This window comes from Loxodonta africana, chromosome 5 (assembly GCF_030014295.1).
Source record: "Loxodonta africana isolate mLoxAfr1 chromosome 5, mLoxAfr1.hap2, whole genome shotgun sequence".
NCBI classification, from domain to species: Eukaryota; Metazoa; Chordata; class Mammalia; order Proboscidea; family Elephantidae; genus Loxodonta; species Loxodonta africana.
Window position 1 is genome coordinate 146,319,582 of NC_087346.1, and position 18,809 is coordinate 146,338,390.

At 42.7% G+C, this 18,809-nt stretch overlaps 1 protein-coding gene across 4 annotated transcripts in view; it reads left to right on the forward strand.

Moving 5' to 3' along the window:
- PROM1 (prominin 1) overlaps nt 1–18,809 on the forward strand; it is a 116,804-nt gene that overhangs the window by 84,819 nt on the left and 13,176 nt on the right. For 3 of the 4 annotated variants that reach the window (XR_010322162.1, XM_064286056.1, XM_064286059.1), the window contains 9 exons: nt 1,710–1,813; nt 6,222–6,306; nt 9,005–9,151; nt 9,376–9,447; nt 10,722–10,814; nt 13,799–13,852; nt 14,573–14,653; nt 14,778–14,846; nt 15,512–15,604. Coding sequence is in view for 3 of the 4 variants with exons in the window: in XM_064286056.1 (XP_064142126.1) it covers nt 1,710–1,813; nt 6,222–6,306; nt 9,005–9,151; nt 9,376–9,447; nt 10,722–10,814; nt 13,799–13,852; nt 14,573–14,653; nt 14,778–14,846; nt 15,512–15,604 (798 nt within the window). In the remaining variant the exon portion in view is untranslated. The remainder of the gene's footprint in view (nt 1–1,709; nt 1,814–6,221; nt 6,307–9,004; nt 9,152–9,375; nt 9,448–10,721; nt 10,815–13,798; nt 13,853–14,572; nt 14,654–14,777; nt 14,847–15,511; nt 15,605–18,809) is intronic. The other variant, XM_064286058.1, reaches the window with a different exon arrangement.

Below are 18,809 nucleotides of genomic sequence, written 5' to 3' on the forward strand. Positions count from 1 at the left end.
TGCTGGTAGGCGCTTAGTCTGTTTCCCTCTTTTTGCTATTGTGAAGAATGCTGCAGTGAACATGGGTGTGCATGTATCTATTCGTGTGGTGGCTCTTATTTCTCTAGGATACATTCCTAGGAGTGGGATTGCTGGATCATATGGCACGTCTATTTCTAGCTTTTTAAGGAAACACCATATTGTTCGGATAGTATTGACATCTTAGCCATATTAAGCCTTCCAATCCATGAGCAGTTTGTTTTTAACTCAAGTTGAGATTCTTTAATTTGTAAGAGAAAAAAAAAAAGGTAGTATTCTTATTTTCTGGTTGTAAATGAAATCAGTACCCAGAATTAAGGTCTACTCATCAGCATGGATTATAATGTTTTGAGAGAGTAAAACTCTCCTAAGCAGTAGTTCTTACATGTGACTGAGAAACCAGAAGATAGATTTCCAGGTCCCTCCCACAAACCCCAGGGAGTTTCTGACTTTTAAAAGAGTTTCCTTGGGGATAAAGATGCCCACACAGATGGTTTGAAGCTATCAATGTGAAGAGGGAAGAGGTTGGTGAAGTGCACGCCCCATGGTAGAGGGTGGTCCTGCTGGTCTCTGATGGGGCAGTCAGGAGTTCAATTCGATCTTCCCCTTCTCCCTTTCAAAATCACTACCACTGACTCTAGAGGACACTTGGCATTAAGGAGGACGTTTTTGTCATTGTATCTGTCTTCTAGCTTTGACTTTCCGGTGGTTTCCTCCAGATTCTGATTTTTAAATATATTTCTCTTTTCCTTTTTTATTGTATCTGCTTTCCACTTCAAATCTGTTATGAAATCTTGTGAATGACCATGAAGGTTGTCATGGTATTTTAGCTCTTTAATTGGTTGAAGGCTATTAAATCAGGAGTATCAACTTGTCAGATTTTCTCCATTTGGCTTCTTGATAAAAAAATGGCAATCTATGGAAATATTAATATATTAATTAACAAACGTGTTAAAAATAATAATGTAACATATGTGTAAATGTTACATAAATGTTGCATAAAGCCAGGTGTCCTTATCTTCCATACTGTGCTGAAGTGTGAAAAAGCACTGCTGAAAAAGTAAAGGATATTTTGACACTGTCTACACCCCTCAGGCACGTGCACAAAGACTGGGCAGTAATTTGCCCATCTTAAATAGAGACAGTGAAAGCCAGATCCTGTGTAAGGCAGAAACCTGTCAGTGAAGGAAAACTCAAATATTTTCCACTAATTACAGGGTGATAAAAAAGTGGTAAGCTGCATTCTGTCAAAGGCAGAAAACTTGCGAGACCCAGAAAAACAGTGCAGTCCCACTGCGTTCCAGCTCTCACAGGTTTCAGTGGATAGCCTTCAGTCAGAGACGGCTGCGAGTTTTCATTCACTTTGTTCAGGGAGAAGCGATGAACTGGGTCCACTGCTGCTGGCCTTCTCATATTGATTTTCAGTCAGATTGCCCAGTTCACTCACATTTCTGATGTGTTTGTTTTACTAAAATAAAAGGTTCTCAAATATCCTATAATTTGTTGATGGTTGGTCGTTTGATTTATTCCAATTACAGTAGCATTTTCTAGTTTTAAGTTGGAAAGTAGCGAGAAAAAAACTGTGATGTGTAAAACTCTCAAACATATATTTAACAGAATATTTATTATGTGTACGTATGTTCATGTAACACTGCCTTTTAAGAGAAAAATTGCTTTTTAATTTGCTCTAGATTTTGGACACGCCGTACTTACTAAATGAGGAATGGCAGTACTATCTTTCTGGCTTGATATTTCAGAAACCGGATATCAATCTCACTTTTGAGAAAGTTTACAGGTATGAAAAATTATATCTTGCGTTTCGCTTCTTAAACTGCTCTTTTTCCAGGATAAGAATTTTGCTCTCAGAAGTGGTTTTTAACCTCGGTGATGAGCTTTTCTAGTTTCAGAATTAGGCTGTTCTCCAGTCTTACCAAAGAGGTAATGAAAATGAAACCAAAAAGATACTCCTTGCCCTGAAAGCCTTCCAGGCCTTGGGACGGTGATATCCCAGGTCAACACTGGCACTCACTTTTAAGGTAATCCTAAAATGGGTTAGCAGAACCCTGTGGAGAACTCTTGTTCAAGACTCAACTAAAAACCAAAACCACAACAGTTGCCTTTGAGTCGATTGTGACTCTTGGTGACCCCATGTGTTGCAGAATAGAGCTGTCCTCCATGGGGTTTTCATGACTGTGATCTTTTGGAAGATCGCCAGGCTTTTCTTCCAAGATGCCTCTCAATAGGCTTGGACCACCAACTTTTCAGTTAGTAGTCGAGCACTTAACTGTGTGCACCACCCAGGGACTTCTAAGACTCACTTGTTGTTGCCAGGTACCATTGAGCCTGTTCCGACTCAAAGTGACCCTGTGTACAACAGAATGGAACACTGCCTGGTGCTGCGCTGTCCTCTCAATTATTGCTATGTTTGAGTCCGTTCTTGCAGCCACTGTGTAAATCCATCTCACTGAGGGTCTTCCTCTTTTTTGCTGACCCTCTACTAACCATGATGTTCTTCTCCAGGGACTGGTCCCACCTGATAATGCGTCCAAGGTATGGGAGACGAAGTCTCACCGTTCTTGTTTCTAAGGAGCATTCTGGTTGTACTTCTTCCAAGACAGATTTGTTCCTTCTTCTGGCCAAACTAAACCAAACTGACTGATAGCGGTCCTATAGGACAGGGTAGAACTGTCCCATAGGGTTTCCAAGAGCAGGTGGTAGATTCAAACCACCAGCCTCTTGGTTATTAGCCCTAGCTATTAACCACTTTGCCACCAGGGCTCCCCAAGTTATATTCAATATTTTTCCCCAACACCATCATTCAGAAGCATCAATTCTTTTTCAGCCTTCATTATTCATTGTCCAACTTTTGCACACATATGAGATGATTGAAAATATTACGGCCTGGGTCAGGTGCACCCTAGTCCTCAAAGTGACATTTTTTCTAACACTTAAAAGAGGTCTTTTGCAGCAGATTTGCCCAATGCAATACATCGTTTGATCTCTTGACTGCTGCTTCTATGGGTGTTGATTGTGGATCCTAGTAAAATTAAATCCTTGACAACTTCAATCTTTTCTCCATTTATCGTGATGTTGCTTATTGGTCCAGTTATGAGGATTTTTGTTTTCTTTATGTTGAGGTATAATCCATATTGAGGGCTGTAGTCTTCGATGTTCATCAGTAAGTGCTTCAAGTCCTCTTCACTTTCAACAAGTGGGGTTGTGTCATCTGCAATAACACAGGTTGTTAATGAGCCTACCTCCAGTCCTGATGCTGCATTCTTCTTCATATAGTCCAGCTTCTTGGATTATTTGCTCAGCATAAATACAGATTGAATAAGTATGGGGAAAAGGATACAGCCTTGATGCACACCTTTTCTGACTTTAAACCACTTAGTATCCCCTTGTTCTGTTCGAAAGACTGCCTCTTGGTCTATGTACAGGTTACTCTTGAGCACAATGCAATGTTATCCATAATTTGTTGTGATCTACACAGTCGGATGCTTTTGCATACTCAATAAAACATAGGTAAGTGTCTTTCTGGTATTCTCTGCTTTCAGCCAGGATTCACCTGAAAATAGCAATGCTATCCTTCGTTTCATGTCCTCTTCTGAATCTGGCTTGAATTTCTGGTAGTTCCCTTGTATTGCTACAACTGTTTTACAATTATCTTCAGCAAAATTTTACTTGTTTATGATATTGCTGATGTTGTTTGATAATTTCCTCATTCTGTCAAGTCTCCTTTTTTTGAAATGGGTAAAAATATAGATCTCTTCCTGTCAGTTGGCCAGGTAGCTGTCTTCCAAATTTCTTGGCAGAGACAAGTGAGCACTTTCAGCACTGCATCTGTTTGTTGAAACATCTCCATTGGTATTCCATCAATTCCTGGAGCCTTGTTTTTCACCAGTGACTTCAGTGCAGCTTGGACGTCTTCCTTCAGTCCCATTGGTTCTTGATCATATACTACCTCCAGAAATGGTTGAACATCAACCAATTCTTTTTGGTACAGTAACTCTGTATATTTTTCCACCTTCTTTTGATGCTTTCTATGTCATTCAGTATTTTGTCCATAGAATCCTTCAGTGTTACAGCTTGAAGCTTGAGTTTCTTCTTCAGTTCTTTCAGCTTGAGAAATGTCAAGCATGTACTTCCCTTTTGGTTTTCTAACTCCACGTCTTTGCACATTTCATTATAATACTTTGTCTTCTTGAGCTGCCCTTTGAAATCTTCCTTTCTGCTCTTTTCTTACATCATTTCTTCCATTCACTCTACCTACTCTGTGTTCTAGAGAAAGTTCCAGAGTCTCTTCTGATATCTATTTTGGTCTTTTTTTTTTCTTTCCTGGATTTTTAATGACCTTTTACTTTCTCCATGTGTGATGTCCTTGATGTCATTCGAAACCCTTCTGGTCTTCAGTCTTTAGTGTTCATTGCATCGAATCAACTCTTGAGATGGTCTCTAAATTCAGGTGGGATATACTCAAGGTCGTACTTTGGCTCTCATGGACTTGTTTTAATTTTCTTCAGCTTCAGCTTGAATATGAGCTATTGATGTCTGTTCTGCAGTCAGACCCTGGCCTTGTTCTGAGTGGCAATATTGAGCTTCTCCATCGTCTGTTTCCACAGATGTAGTTGATTTGATTTCTGTGTATTCCTTCTGGGGAGGTCCAAGTATATAGCTGCTGTTTATATTGTTGAAAAAAGGTATTTGCAATGAAGAAGTGGTTGGTCTTGCAAAATTCTATCATTCCATCTCTGGCATCATTTCTATCACCAAGGCCACACTTTATAACTATAAGTCCTTCTTAGTTTCCAACTTTTGCATTCTAATCACCAGTAATTATCAATGCATCTTGATTGTATGTTTGATCAATTTCATACTGCAGAATTTGGTAAAAATGTTCAATTTCTTCATCTTTGGCATTAATGGTTGATGTGTATATTTGAATAATAGTTGTATTAACCTGTCTTCCTTGTAGGTGTGTGGACATTATCCTATCACTGACATCGCTGTACTTAAGGATAGATCTTGAATGGTTCTTTTTGGGGATGAATATGGCACTATCCCTCTTTAATTCATCATTCCTGTCATAATAGACCATATGAATGTCTGATTCAAAATGGCCAACGCCATTCCATTTCAGCTCACTAATACCTGGGGTATTGATTTTTATGTGTTCGATTTTGTTTTTGACTACTTCCAATTTTCCTAGATTCATACTTCTTATATTTCACATTCTTAGTATTAATGGATGCTTGCAGCTGTTTCTTCTTATTTTTAGTTGTGCCACATCTGCAAATGAAAGTCCTGATACCTTTACTCCATCCATGTCATTAAGGTTGACGTTACTTTGAGGAAGAAGCTATTCCTGAGTCGTATTTTGAGTGCCTTCCAACCTGAGAGGGTCATCTTCCAGCACTATATCAGACAGTGTTTTGCTGTTATTCATAAGGTTTTCACTGGCCAGTTTTTCTTAGAAGTAGATTGCCAGGTCCTTCTTCTTAGTATTTCTTAGTCTGGAAGCTCCACTGAAACCTGTCTACCATGGGTGACCCTGTTGGTATTTGAAGTACTGGTGGCATAGCGTCCAGCATCACAGCAACATGCAAGCCACTACAGTATGACAAACTGACAGAAGCCACCCCAAGTAAAAGGTTGTTTTGCTTTTGTTTGTCATTGAGTCGATTGGAGCACAGAGAAGTGGGGCTATTTTACCCAGACCACTCAGATGACTGAGTTAGGTCTATAGCCAGTGTACTGACAGTCTGGATATCAGTGGTCCCCTCCTCCTTCCCATCTCCAGCCATTAGAACGTATGTCTATCCATATAGGAAGTCAAGGTCAACCTTAGAAATATGGAGGGGAAGTAGTCTTGGCAAGTGCTTGATCAAGTCTCTCAATAAATCCCATTGTATGCTTTGCGCTTTCTAGCAAGTATTATTTTGTCTTAAGAATTTATTTTTTCTCAGTTTGGAAATGTGGTTCTTCCTAACAGCACTGGAAACAAAAGAGACAGCTAGAGGAACATATTTACCAATCTCATTGTGACTCATGGTGACTGGTTACTGTGCTGACACCCAGAAACTGCTTCTGTGTTCACAGAATAAGCACAGGAAACCATTTAACCTTCTTCTTCATCCCTAGCGGTGAACAGAGGTAGCCGTAACTGCCATTTTGGATCACGATGCCTCTGCTTCTTCCCACAGTGATTGCAAAGAAAACAAAGGCATTTATACCTCACTTCAGCTTGAGAACCGCTTCAATGTCAGTGAGCGTCTCAACATTCAAGAGGTAAGTTATTAGACCCAGTCTTAGATGGACATACTTCTCTACTGTATCCAATCAATTGTCTTTTTTCTTCTTCATTTTCTTTTTAACTGAAGTAAACACATAACACAAAAGTAACCATGCTAAAGTGTACACTTTAGTAGCATTTAGTACATTTACAATCTTGTACAACCATTGCCTCTATCTAGTTCCAAAACATTTTTATCACCCCCAAGTGTCTTTCTTGAAGCTTGAGTTTTTCTTGTAGATATGCAAGATTCTTTAAAAGGACCTCACTGTGGACACTTCGGAGTCCCTGGGGGGTGCACGTAGTTAATGCACTTGGGTGTTCGAATTCACCCAGGTTCAAATCCACCCAGAGGTACTTGGGAAGAAAGGCCTGGTAGTCTACTTATGAAAAACCATCCATTGAAAACCCTGTGGAGCACAGTTCTACTCTGACATACGCGGAGTCGCCATGAGTCAGAATGGACTCAATGGCAACTGGTTTTTGGTTGGTGGGAAGCTCACAGGGAAAAAATTTATGTTGCTAAGTATAGACGTTCTTATAGGAACAAGTCTAGCTTGATTCACAAGGAGATAACTGTAGGAGTCCATCTTAGGAAAGATATGGAAACCAAAGAAAATCCTTCTTTATGCCTCACAGCACAGCATTTACCTGAACCTGAGCTTTGACTTGAATGTTGCCTGAGTCAGTCATTAAACCCTGTTCATCTTGACCTTAGTGTAAGCACCTCTCTTACTTTTGCTCCTTTCAAGTGCTTCTGCAGTTCCAGACACAGGGAACTCCCCCTTCTGGCTCCCATCTGTCCAAATGAATTCTGTGGTGTTTGTCTCAAGGGCTAGAGCACAGCCTCTAATGTTCTCCAAAACCAGCCACACTTCACTGCCAGGTCCCTGAAGAGGGAATTGTGCACAGAGCACTGTGGTCCGCCCTATCAACATTCATTATGATGAGTCCCAGCTCTGCCCCAGGACTCAGGGGTGGGCTTTGGTGAGCGTGGCTGACCCTTAGCCAGAGACAGCCTGGAATCGTGCCTCAAAGTAGGTGTAGTGCAATGACGACCTTTACTCCTTCTTCACTCAGGCCCACACCTGATTCTTAGTCTTAAGACCCCAAGGAGAGGCCATTGCCATCTGAGAGCACACGGGCCAAAAGAAGCAGCAACAGCTACAGCGTTTCAGTTTCCTAGGCCTAGGGCCCTGCTAGCTCATACCGGAGGGCCTCTTCTTTAGAAGGAATCTAAAGAGCCCTCTTTCTTTGAAGATTTCCATAATGGGAGTGGAGACCAAGAGCAGAGGCTATTTCCCAAACCTCACAGCCCCCCATTGAGACAGCACAGCAGGCTTCCAGGGTACGGTGAGGCCATGATGGCTTGGCAGTTTTCTAATGTGAAGAAGTTTATTTGAAAGTTTTAGGCAAAGTTTGTGCTTACTATCTTCTTAAAGTAAAATAGAATTTTTCACCCAAACCCTAAATAGCCACCCCCCAGTCACTTGCCCCATCAGGCCATGTGTCATTTTCCGTCTGCTGGGAAGGGCCCCCTGGGACAGAGTAGTCACTCCATGCTGACTGGCCCTCACAACAGCTCTGAGTCAACAACACTGTTCCCATGGTCTTTGGCCTAAATTACTACTGGAATTTTATGCAAATAAGGCACCTCTTCTATGTTTGCCAACTGTACCCTCCCCATAGGAGATATTTTCATAAGCGTGCTATGGTATATTTTGTTTTAACAGCAAAAATTTGGCATAGCAGCACTTACAAAAATATCTCACGGCGGGGAGGGCACTTTGGCAAACAAAGGTAGAAAATGTGCTAGAAAATTTGCATAAAAATACAGTAAATACTGTTCCCCAAATGATATCTCCTCATCTTCTTGGCACCCAGGTCTGGTGTGGGCCAGTCCCTTCTGAAATGCTAGCCTACCCTTTCAACATCTCTTTGTCAAGGCACAGCTCAGAAGCCATTTCTGTAATGCCTTCTCCAGCCACCTCCCCTCCGCCGGCCTTTTTTTTTATTCTTGGAGTACCGGTGGAACAGTAGTTAAGAGCTCGGATACTAAACAAAAGGTCGGCGGTTCCAATCCACCAGCTGCTCCTTAGAAACCCTATGGGGCAGTTCTACTCTGTCCTATGGGGTTGCTGTAAGTCAGAATTGACTGGATGGCAGCAGGTTTGGTTTTTGGCTTGGTCTCCCCTGGCATCCTGATGCTATTCATATACCTCTGTTAATATACAGCCTCTTCCCTTTAAGGTCTTTGAGGGCACATCCTACCTCCTGGCATAGTACTTAGCGAGAGGAAAAAGGAGGGAGGCAGAGAGGGGGTGGGAGGAAGAAAAGAGTACCAGAAAGAGATGCCATTCAAGCGCATTCATATTATTTTTAGCCCTGTGTTCCTTCCTGGGTGGCACAGATGGTTAAGCACTCAGATACTAACTTAAAGGTTGATGGTTCGAATGTACTCAAGAGCACTGTGGAAGAAAGGCCTGGTGATCTGCTTTTGTAAAAATTATAGCCAAGAAAACCCTATGGAGCAGTTCTACTCTGTCACATGGGGTCACCATGAGTCAGAATCGACTCTACAGCAGCGGGTTTGGTTTGGTTTTGATGTATTCTTGTAGCTCTTTTAAAGCATTAGGTATGTGAAACTGTTGGTGAATAATGAATTTACTCATAACTTTTCTTTTTATCACGCAGTACACCCAAGACATAAACAATGAATTTGAACATATGAACATAAACCTTGACAATATAGTTCTGCTGGATGACACAGGAAAACAAAACCTGAAGGATTTTGGTGCTGTGGGATTAGACCAAATGAATTATACAACTTACTTGGTGGAGGTATGACCGAGGTGTTCACACTGAGATTTTGGGGTCAATGAGAGCATCAGGTGTGTGTGTTTTTGTATGTACAAATAAGAAGGCAGGTATCGTTACCTGTGTAAGAGATTCCAGCATTACTTTATGGTTCTGGACCCATGTTCTATCTATTGTTTATTAGATGTTGTTATGGTTTAAAAAAAAGTCCATCTCTGTGACACAAGTTTTTCCCACTTCTTTTTTAGGTCAGTAAAAGCCTCACAAAAGTGAATCTTGTATCATTTGCTGATAAGCTAGTTGCGACAGCAAATCCTTTGGTGAGTTCAAATACCTGTTGCCATCGAGTCGGTTCCAACTCATAGTGACCCTAAAGGACAGAGTAGAGCTGCCCCATGGGTTTACCAAGGCTGTAGTCTTTACAGAAGCCGACCGCCCCACCTTTTTCCCTCAGAGCGGCTGGTGGGTTCACACTGCTGAACTTTCAGTTGGCCGAGCGCTTAACCACTGTGCCCCTGAATGGTTCAATTAAAGGCTGTAATAGTTGTGGCTGTCAAATATCAACACCATTCTTAGAGACGCTACCGAAGAGGTTCCTTCTACCGAGAGTCATTCCTTGTTAAAGCCACCCATCGCCAGCAGCCGTGGCGGCATGGCCCACACTGCTATGAGCAGTGATGGTTCCCAGGACTGTTTCAGGGTGTACACACTGGCACCCGCAGTACTGTTACGCTCGGTGCTGGGACCCTGGCTACCTGAGCAGTGGGTCCGCTTTCATCCCTATCAGCCCCTCCATGCCCTCCTTCCTACACACACACACGCACACACACACACACACACGTACGTTCATCACTTCCTTGCACTGTAGAGGTAACTAAGGGCCCGGGAGGAGGAAGATTTCATTTGCTGCTTTAATCTCTAATAGCAAGTGGTTAAGGGGTAACAGAGACACCATCCAAACCCTGAAGGCTTCCCCCTCATCAGGTCCTGTGCTGGTTGGTAACTGAATGATCCCTTCCCAGGAGCAGGAAAGCATGGTGACGGGAAGCCTGAGCTCTTTCCCAGGAGCAGGAAAGCATGGTGACAGGAAGCCTGGGCTCTTTGTGCAACCTGGGTTTAAATCCCGACTCAGAATCTTCCTAACTGTGGGACCTCGGCAAGATTTTTCAGCCCCCTGTGCCTGAGTTTCCTCATCTGTAAAATGGGAAGAAGAGTAGTATCTGCCTTACAGGATTGTTGTACATCGACATTTGTAAAGCTCCTAAGCAGGACCTGGCATAGACCAGATACTATTTAAGTATGAGTTAAATAAATAAAAATTTCTCAGTCGAGCCTTGGTTTTCTCATCTGTAAAATGGGGAAATTGAATGAGAGAAAGCACAGCCCTTTGGAACTTAGAAAGGGTTGATGAGTGTGAGTGTCTGCCGGGAGCCTGGTTCTATGATTTGAAGCAGGATCTCTCAGCCCTGCCCCGCCAGGCTGGCTCCAAGGAAGGCCACATGCCATGACGTGACCCACTGGAGCCCCTGTAGTTAGTGAGACAGCCTAGAGTTAGGAAAGCTGGTGTTGATCTTTATTTTTTTTCTCTTTGTAGCCCCCAGGAAATTTGAAAACATCCCTGAATGTTCAGGCCCAAAATATTAAAAGAATTCACCAACAGGAAGTTATCCCTTTGGAACAATCGATGGTAACAATAAGCAGCCTCTGTATTTCTCTTTGCTCTTACACAAAATCCATTTCAGAGAATTGGCTTTTATTTAGCCCAATGGCGTCTTTTCCTCGCACGTGGGTCAAAGCACGGGGGCCTCAGCCTAAGAAACAGAGCTGTTTTAAAAATAAATTTCAGCAGCCGAGCTTTAAAGCTGTAGAACATTGAGGGGACAAAAGGTAAAAGTCACCACTTCTTTTCTGTTTATTTCCTTTCCTTTTTCCGTTTGAGTGTGCACAGTTAAAATTAAATCTGCAGTAGCCTCATTCATCTTGCCCTAATTTTCATTGCTGTTAAAAGGCCCTCCTAAGCCATGAAGGGCTGATGTTTGTCTTCTGAACTCACTCTTATTCTCAAATTCTTTTTCTGCAAACGCTGTCAAGAAATATGTGAAAATGAGGGTAAGTGCCGTTCTTTGTGCTTCACTTAGATTCGTCTCACTGTTTTGATGGCTGCCTTAGGGTTCTCTAGAGAAGCAGAACCAGTGGGAGTCATACGCACACACGTACACACACATTATCGCTGTTGTTAGTCACTGTTGAGTCAGTCCTGACTCATGGTGACCCCATGTGTGCAGAGTAGAACTGTGCTCCTTGGAGTTTTCAAGGCTGTGGACTTTCAAAAGCAGATCACCAGGCCTGTCTTACAAGGCACCTCTGGGTGAGTTTGAAGTCAGCCTTTCAGTTGTAGTCGAGCACTTAACTGTGCCACCCAGGGAGATATATCTCTTTATCGCTAGATCGATTGATCAATCTATCTATCTTTCCATGCATATATATGCAGCCCTGGTGGCATAATGGTTAAGAGCTCGACTGCTAACCAAAGTGTCAGCAGTTCGAATCCATCAGCCACTCCTTGGAAACCTTATGGGACAGTTCTGTTCTGTCCTATAGGCTTGCTATGAGCCAGAATCGACTCGACAGCAATGGGTTTGGTTTTCCTGGTATATATATATATCACTATAGATTTCTTTTAAGAAATTGACTCATGCAATTGTAGGAGGCTAGTAAGTCCAAAATCTATAGGTCAAGTGACAGGCCTGAGATTCCTGCAGGCTTGTGCCCCTAAATCCCTAGGTTGGATTATGGTAAGAGTGAAGAGGAAGAGTGTTCTGTAAAGATGTCTGTGTATAGTCTGGAGGCAGAACACATCCTAGGGAAAACTCCTTTTGGCTCTTAAGGCCTTCAACTGATTAGTTGAGGTCCACTCACATCACGGAAGGTAATCAGAAGGCCAGCTGACTTAATCACGTGTAACTACTTCACAACAGCAACAAGACTAGTGTTTGACAAAGCATCGGACACCATAGCCTAGCCAAGTTGACACATGAAATTCTGACCTCTCCCATCCTATTTTCTTTCTTTTTCATCTTCTCACTGCCTTCTTGCTTCTTAATGAACTATTAAAGGCAGCTTGTAGCAAGGGAAGGAGCGCTTTGGAGCCAGACAGACCTGATTTCAAATCCTGCTTCTCCCTTTCCAACCTGTCGTAGCTTCTCAGCTCCTCACCTGAAAATGATGGAACAATGCTTTGCTATTACCTGTTTCGTTGAGATGAAGCATCATAGGGACCCAGTAAATAGGAAAAAATGTTACTGTGCTCACGTGCTGTTGTCAAGGGGATGACCACGCAGAAATTGAGTTACTAAGTCAGCTTGCACAGGTTGAGAGAAACATACCAGCTCCTGCTTTAGAACCTTCTGGAACTAGTTTTACTCTTTTTTTCTCTCTCCTGACTTTCTAATTGATTAGTGTACTCACAAAAGATTCCTGCTGTTGAATTTTCTTAATTTTTATGCTGTGCTTAAAAATCCCACTGTTGCATTACTATATTTGTTTGTTCTCTACACAAATTTGGAAACCCTGGTTGCCTAGAGGTGAAGTGCTACACCTGCTAACCAAAAGGTCGGCAGTTCGAATCCACCAGGTGCTCCTTGGAAACTCTATGGGGCAGTTCTACTGTGTCCTGTAGGGTTGCCGTGAGTCAGAATCAACTCGAGGGCAATGGGTTTGTTTTTTTTTTAAAACGAATTTGATCACTTTAAGCCTGTTTTTTTAAGCCTGTTTCACATTTCTAAATGCTTCCCTTCAAGTGCATAGGACGCCTTGGCATTTTCAGGGATAGGGAGAATTGTCTACATGTAGGTAAGTTGTATTTTACATGTGAACTATAAGCTAAACCAGGGGTTGGCAAACTATGGCCCTGTAAGCTGCAGCCTGCAGGCCAAATCAGGCCTGCTGCATGTTTTTGTAAATAAAGTTTTATTGGAACATAGCCTCCTCCATTTGTTTACATGTAGTCTGTGGCTGCTTTTATTGGAACATAGCCACCTCCATATGTTTACATGTAGTCTGTGGCTGCTTTTGGCTACAGGGCAAAGTTGAGTAGTTGGGAGGGGGTATGGCCCACAAAGTCTAAAATATTTACAATCTGGCCCTTTACAGGTAAAGTTTGGCAATATCTGATCTAAACCATGCAAAAACCACTCTCGTTAGGTAACTTTATTTTAAAGAATACTTTCCACTGTCATCAAATCTAACTCAAACAGGTTTTTGAACACCTTGCGTGTGCTATAAAACCTAAAAAACCAAACCCATTGCCTTTGAGTCGATTCTGATTCATAGCAACCCTTTAGGAGAGAGTAGGACTGCCCCATAGGGTTTCCAAGGAGCGTCTGGTGGATTTGAACTGCCAACCTTTTAGTTAGCAGCCGTAGCTCTTAACCACTGCATCACCAGGGTTTCCTGCGCTAGTACCCTTTAAAGCTTTAGAATAAGCATGTTGACTTTCTTCTTCAGGGACATATAAGGCACACATTGTTACCTGTGTCCGTTCTTTTTCTAGAATAAAACCATTAAGTGTAAAGTTGGATATGATGACTTGTGGGAGGGGAGGACACAAGGCAAGTGATCTTGCTGCTTCTTGTAATAATTTGGAAAACATTATCTATGTTTGTTCACCAGAGTACTTTAAACCAAAGCATCCGGGCACTTCAGCGCACCAGCAATGGATTAATGGTAAGGACTTCTTTTGTTTTTCTGTCATAGGATTTTTTCATACAATACCACTCAAAGCATTTCAGAGATGTTGGTTTTTGTTGGTACTCGAAGTAAAGAAGACTCAGTTACCCATCCATTTCAAATATCAAACTGAGTTTTCTTCCATCTCCTTTCTTCATTTCTGTAAATGAAGACCTCATTTTAGCATGGTGTTAGATACACGTTGTTGTGTACCGTCCAGTCAATTCTGACTCACAACGACCCTATAGAACAGAGTAGAACCGCACCATGGAGTTTCCTAGACAGTAATCTGCTGCAGAAGACCTCTTTAAAGTGTTAAAAAGCAAAGACATCACCTTGAAAACTAAGGTGCACCTGACCCATGGTATTCTCAATCGCCTCATATGCATTCGAAAGCTGGACAATGAATAAGGAAGACTGACCTCTGCCCTCCTCTCCTCCCCTCTGCCTTCCTCTCCCTCCCCTCTGCCTTCCTCTCCCTCCCCTCTGCCCTCCTCTCCCTCCTCTCTGCCCTTATCTCCTCCCCTCTCTCCTCATCTTCTTCCTTCTGCCCTCATCTCCTCCCCTCTGCCCACAGAGGGCTGACCACTTCTGTTGTTTCCCCAGCTAGCAGGTGTTGGTTTGGGGCTGAGTTAACAGCACTCACATCTGTATGCAAACTGTAATGAAATCCTTTGATCACTCTGATACCTTGTGGCCCATTGCTGTGTTTTCCAGGAAAAAGTGAGCGAGATCATTCTCTCTTTGGATTCTGCTCAAGCCTTCATCAGATATAATATTTCTTCTGTAATTATTGAAGTGAGTTTTCTTTTCTTTTTTTTTAATAAATGTGTTAGAACATGGGTGTGTGAACCTAATGACATGATTAAATCGTGGTTGCTGTAGACATTTTAATGGTTTCTAATGTTTGATTTCTTTCCAGGAAAGCAAGGCATATGTGAATACCATCATAGGGTACTTCGAACATTACATACAGTGGGTCAAAGACTCTGTAAGTGGTTTCTCTTTTATGAAGAAAAGGGAGAGTATGGCTTAGCATAGTCAGCTTCTAGGATAAAATCAGAAGGAAATAGAAATGAAATTCACCCTAATTTGGTAGGAGGCAAGTAAAAGGGGCTTGGAGGGTGAAGGCCAAGAAGGGAGGTGCTGTATGGCTCAGCACAGCATCTTCCTCCCTTCATTTCGGCAGATGAATCTCAGTCTGCAAATCCTAAAATAGTTACTCTCTGGACCTTTACAAAAAGGGTTTGCTGACCCCTGTTCTAGAATGACCAATTATTAAGCAATTAGCTCTCCCTTTTCTGCCCACCTCCTTTGTCAGATGACAAAGGACCCGGGTAAGACATCGAGACTGAGGCACTGTGCGGGACACATGCCCTTTTAATTCTCTCACGAATCCTGCAGGATGAGACTGACTGATTTTCACAGGTAGCCAGTGAGAAAACTGAGGCTGAGAGAATAACGGTCTTGCTTGCAAGTACACAGCTTGGTACATTGTAGAACTGATCCATAGAAATCAACTGCGCGTGCTTCATGGTCTAGAAGACAAAGAAATCTCTCTGGGGAAACAGGCCGGAGGTAAACGGCATGTCTAACTCTTGCGGGTTTTTGTGGATGTGTCTAGTTAAAGCGTGCCTGTATTTCTTGCTCCCGTAGATCACTGACAAAATCGCAGCCTGCAAACCCGTGGCCACCGCTTTAGATTCTGCTGTTGACGTCTTTCTGTGCAGCTACATTGTGGACCCTTTGGTAAGAGTTTTATCTTTCAGACTAAGGAAGCACAGTCAGGCCATCACCTTTGATTTTGTTTCTCCAGATTTCAGTGCACACTGTTAGCTGTCTATTGGGTCTCGTGGTTTTAGATGACTGTGTTCTGATGCCTGTTGTGGCTATTGTCTGCCGTCGAGTCCACCTGACTTATGGCAACACTATGGGACAGAGTAGAACTGCCCCCACAGGGTTTCCTGGGCTGTAGTCTTTACAGAAGCAGATTGCCAGGTCTTTTCTTCCACAGAGTCACTGGGTTGGTTTGAACCACTGATCTTTCAGTTAGCTGCTGAGCACTTAACCATTGTGTCACCAGGGCTCTTGTTATTGATACCTAATGGGCTAGAAAAGTCCAGGTCCTATTTGCACATCTTTGTTCTTTACAAGAATTATATTTACCAAAATTAGGAATCCCTCATAAAGAAAACTCCTATTTGTCCGGAATAGTTAGGAACAATCATGGGTGTACAGACTGCCAATATTCAAAATGACTTTTAGTCCAATTATATATATGACACCAAAGCTACACCAAACATAAGTTTTGATTTAAAAGCCCTTTGAGATGTAACACTTGAGATAAAACCATTGCCATCAAAGTCAATTCTGACTCATGGCGGCTCCATGTGTTACAGAGTAGACCTATGCTCCATACGGTTTTCTTGGCTGTAATCTTATAGAAGCAGACCGCCAGGCCTTTCTTCTGTGGCACCGCTAGGTGGGTTCGAACCGTCACCCTTTAGGTTAGCAGCTGATTGCAACTGCTTGTGCCACCAAAGGTCCTTGACAGTTTGGATGGTAAGTTCCAATTAATCAAGGTTATTCGTCTGAAAGCAGAGAATACCAGAAGGATGTTTCCCTGTGTTTTATTGACTATGCAAAGGCATTTGACTGTGTGGATCATAACAAATTACGGATAACATTGCAAAGAATGAGAATTCCAGAACACTTTATTGTGCTCATGAGGAACCTATACATAGATCAAGAGGCAGTTGTTTGGACAGAACGAGGGGATACTAATCGGTTTAAAGTCAGGAAAGGTGTGCATCAGGGTTGTATCCTTTCACCATACCTGTTCAATCTGTATGCTGAACAAATAATCTGAGAAGCTGGAGTATATGAAGAAGAACAGGGCATCAGGGTTGGAGGAAGACTCATTAACAACCTGCGCTATTCAGATGACACAACCTTGCTTGCTGAAAGTGAAGAGGACTTGAAGCACTTCCTGGTGAAGATCAAAGACCACAGCCTTCAGTATGGATTGCACCTCGACATAAAGAAAACAAATAGCCCCACAACTGGACCAAAGAGCCACATCATGATAAACGGAGAAAAGATTAAAGTTGTCAAGGATTTCATTTTACTTGGATCCACAATCAACAGCCATGGAAGCAGCAGTCAAGAAATCAAACAATGCATTGCATTGGGTAAATCTGCTGCAAAGGACCTCTTCAAAGTGTTGAAAAGCAAAGATGTCCCCTTGAAGACTACGGTGTGCCTGACCCAAGCCATGGCATTTTCAATCGCATCATATGCATGTGAAAGCTGGACAATGAATAAGGAAGACCGGAAAAGAATTGACGCCTTTGAATTGTGGTGTTGGCGAAGAATATAGAATATACCATGGACTGCCAAAAAAGCGGACAAATGTGTCTTGGAAGAAGTATAACCAGAATGCTCCTTAGAAGCAAGGATGGCAAAACTGCATCTTACATACTTTGGACGTGTTGTCAGGAGAGATTCAGTCCCTGGAGAAGGACACCATGCTTGGCAAAGTACAGAGTCAGTGGAAAAGAGGAAGACCCTCAATGAGGTGGATTGACAATGGCTGCAACAATGAGCTCAAGCATAACAAGGATTGTAAGGATGGCGCAGGACCAGGCAGTGTTTCGTTCTGTTGTGCATAGGGTCGCTATGAGTCGGAACTGACTCGATGGCACCTAACAACAACAACTACATTCCTCAGGCTGATTCACTCCTTGATAGACACTTTCTCTGGGAGCCGATTTTCTCACTTCCCCTGTGTAAGGTGCCTCGGTTGCTTCTGGTGGCTGTCATGATAAGGATCAGGATCCATCTTAATAGGATATACTGGACTCCATTGGATGAGGCCGTGACCCATCCAGGCCTCATTTTGGGCTATATGGACCTCTTTTCTCCTGTACTCTAGCCACACTTGTTTTCACTCACTTCTTCAAATGCATCTCAGTTTTCCCACCTCAGGACCTTTGCACATGCCATTTCCATTGCCTGGACTGGTAAGTGACATACTTTCTTTGTCTTTCTCTCTCTCACTCTTCTCCTCCTACCCACACCTCCATTGGCTAACTCCACTAGGTCTTATAACAATGGTCGAGAACACAGACTCTGAATTCAAATTCCACTTCTACCATCTTCTGAGCTCTTTGGCTTTGGACAAGCTATTGAATTTTTCTGAGCTGCATCAACCTAATGAGGTTGTTTTGACAGTTCAATGAGAGATCACATGCAAAGCCCTTAGGGATGTTCACTATTATTATTAGCTGTTGTTCAGTTTTCAGATCTTAGCTCAGATATATATTTTTCCAGGAAGCATTTTCTGATCCTCCAAACTAGGGTGGGTTCGCTGTTCTACGTTCCCATGGAAGCCTATGCTTTTCCTTTAGAGAGGATCCTGCAGTATGAATGATGTACTTGTATGGTTCTGCGGTTAAGGTGTGTCTCTCCCCACCAGACTCTAAACTCCACAAAGACAGGCCCGTCTCTTCACTGCCATGTCCTTGTGGTCTGGCGTATTGCCTTGGCGCAGAGTATTGCTGTTGAAGGAATGAATGAAAGATCAGAGAGCTGTCTTTCTCAAGGTCTATCTGTATCACTCCATCCACCTTACTGCTCCATGTCCATATGTCCATCTGTCTGCTGGGTGGACTTTTGTGTCCCATAGAGAATGATCCCACCACTGTCCCAGTCAAACCTTGGTTCCTGGCTGCTTCCTTTCTCTTCCAAATCCCTATCCATTTGTCCTGTTGCATTGTGGCCCTTGCTGCTGGCTTTAGCTGAGGCCCTTAAAATGAGAATTGGCCTCTTTGTACCCAGGCTTCAACTCCCGCCTCTCTCCAGTCACGTATGCAGCTACCAGACTCCACTCCCCAAATAATCAGGGACTCGCAGGCTGTTCAGGGAGATGAATAATAATAAACCAAACCCATTT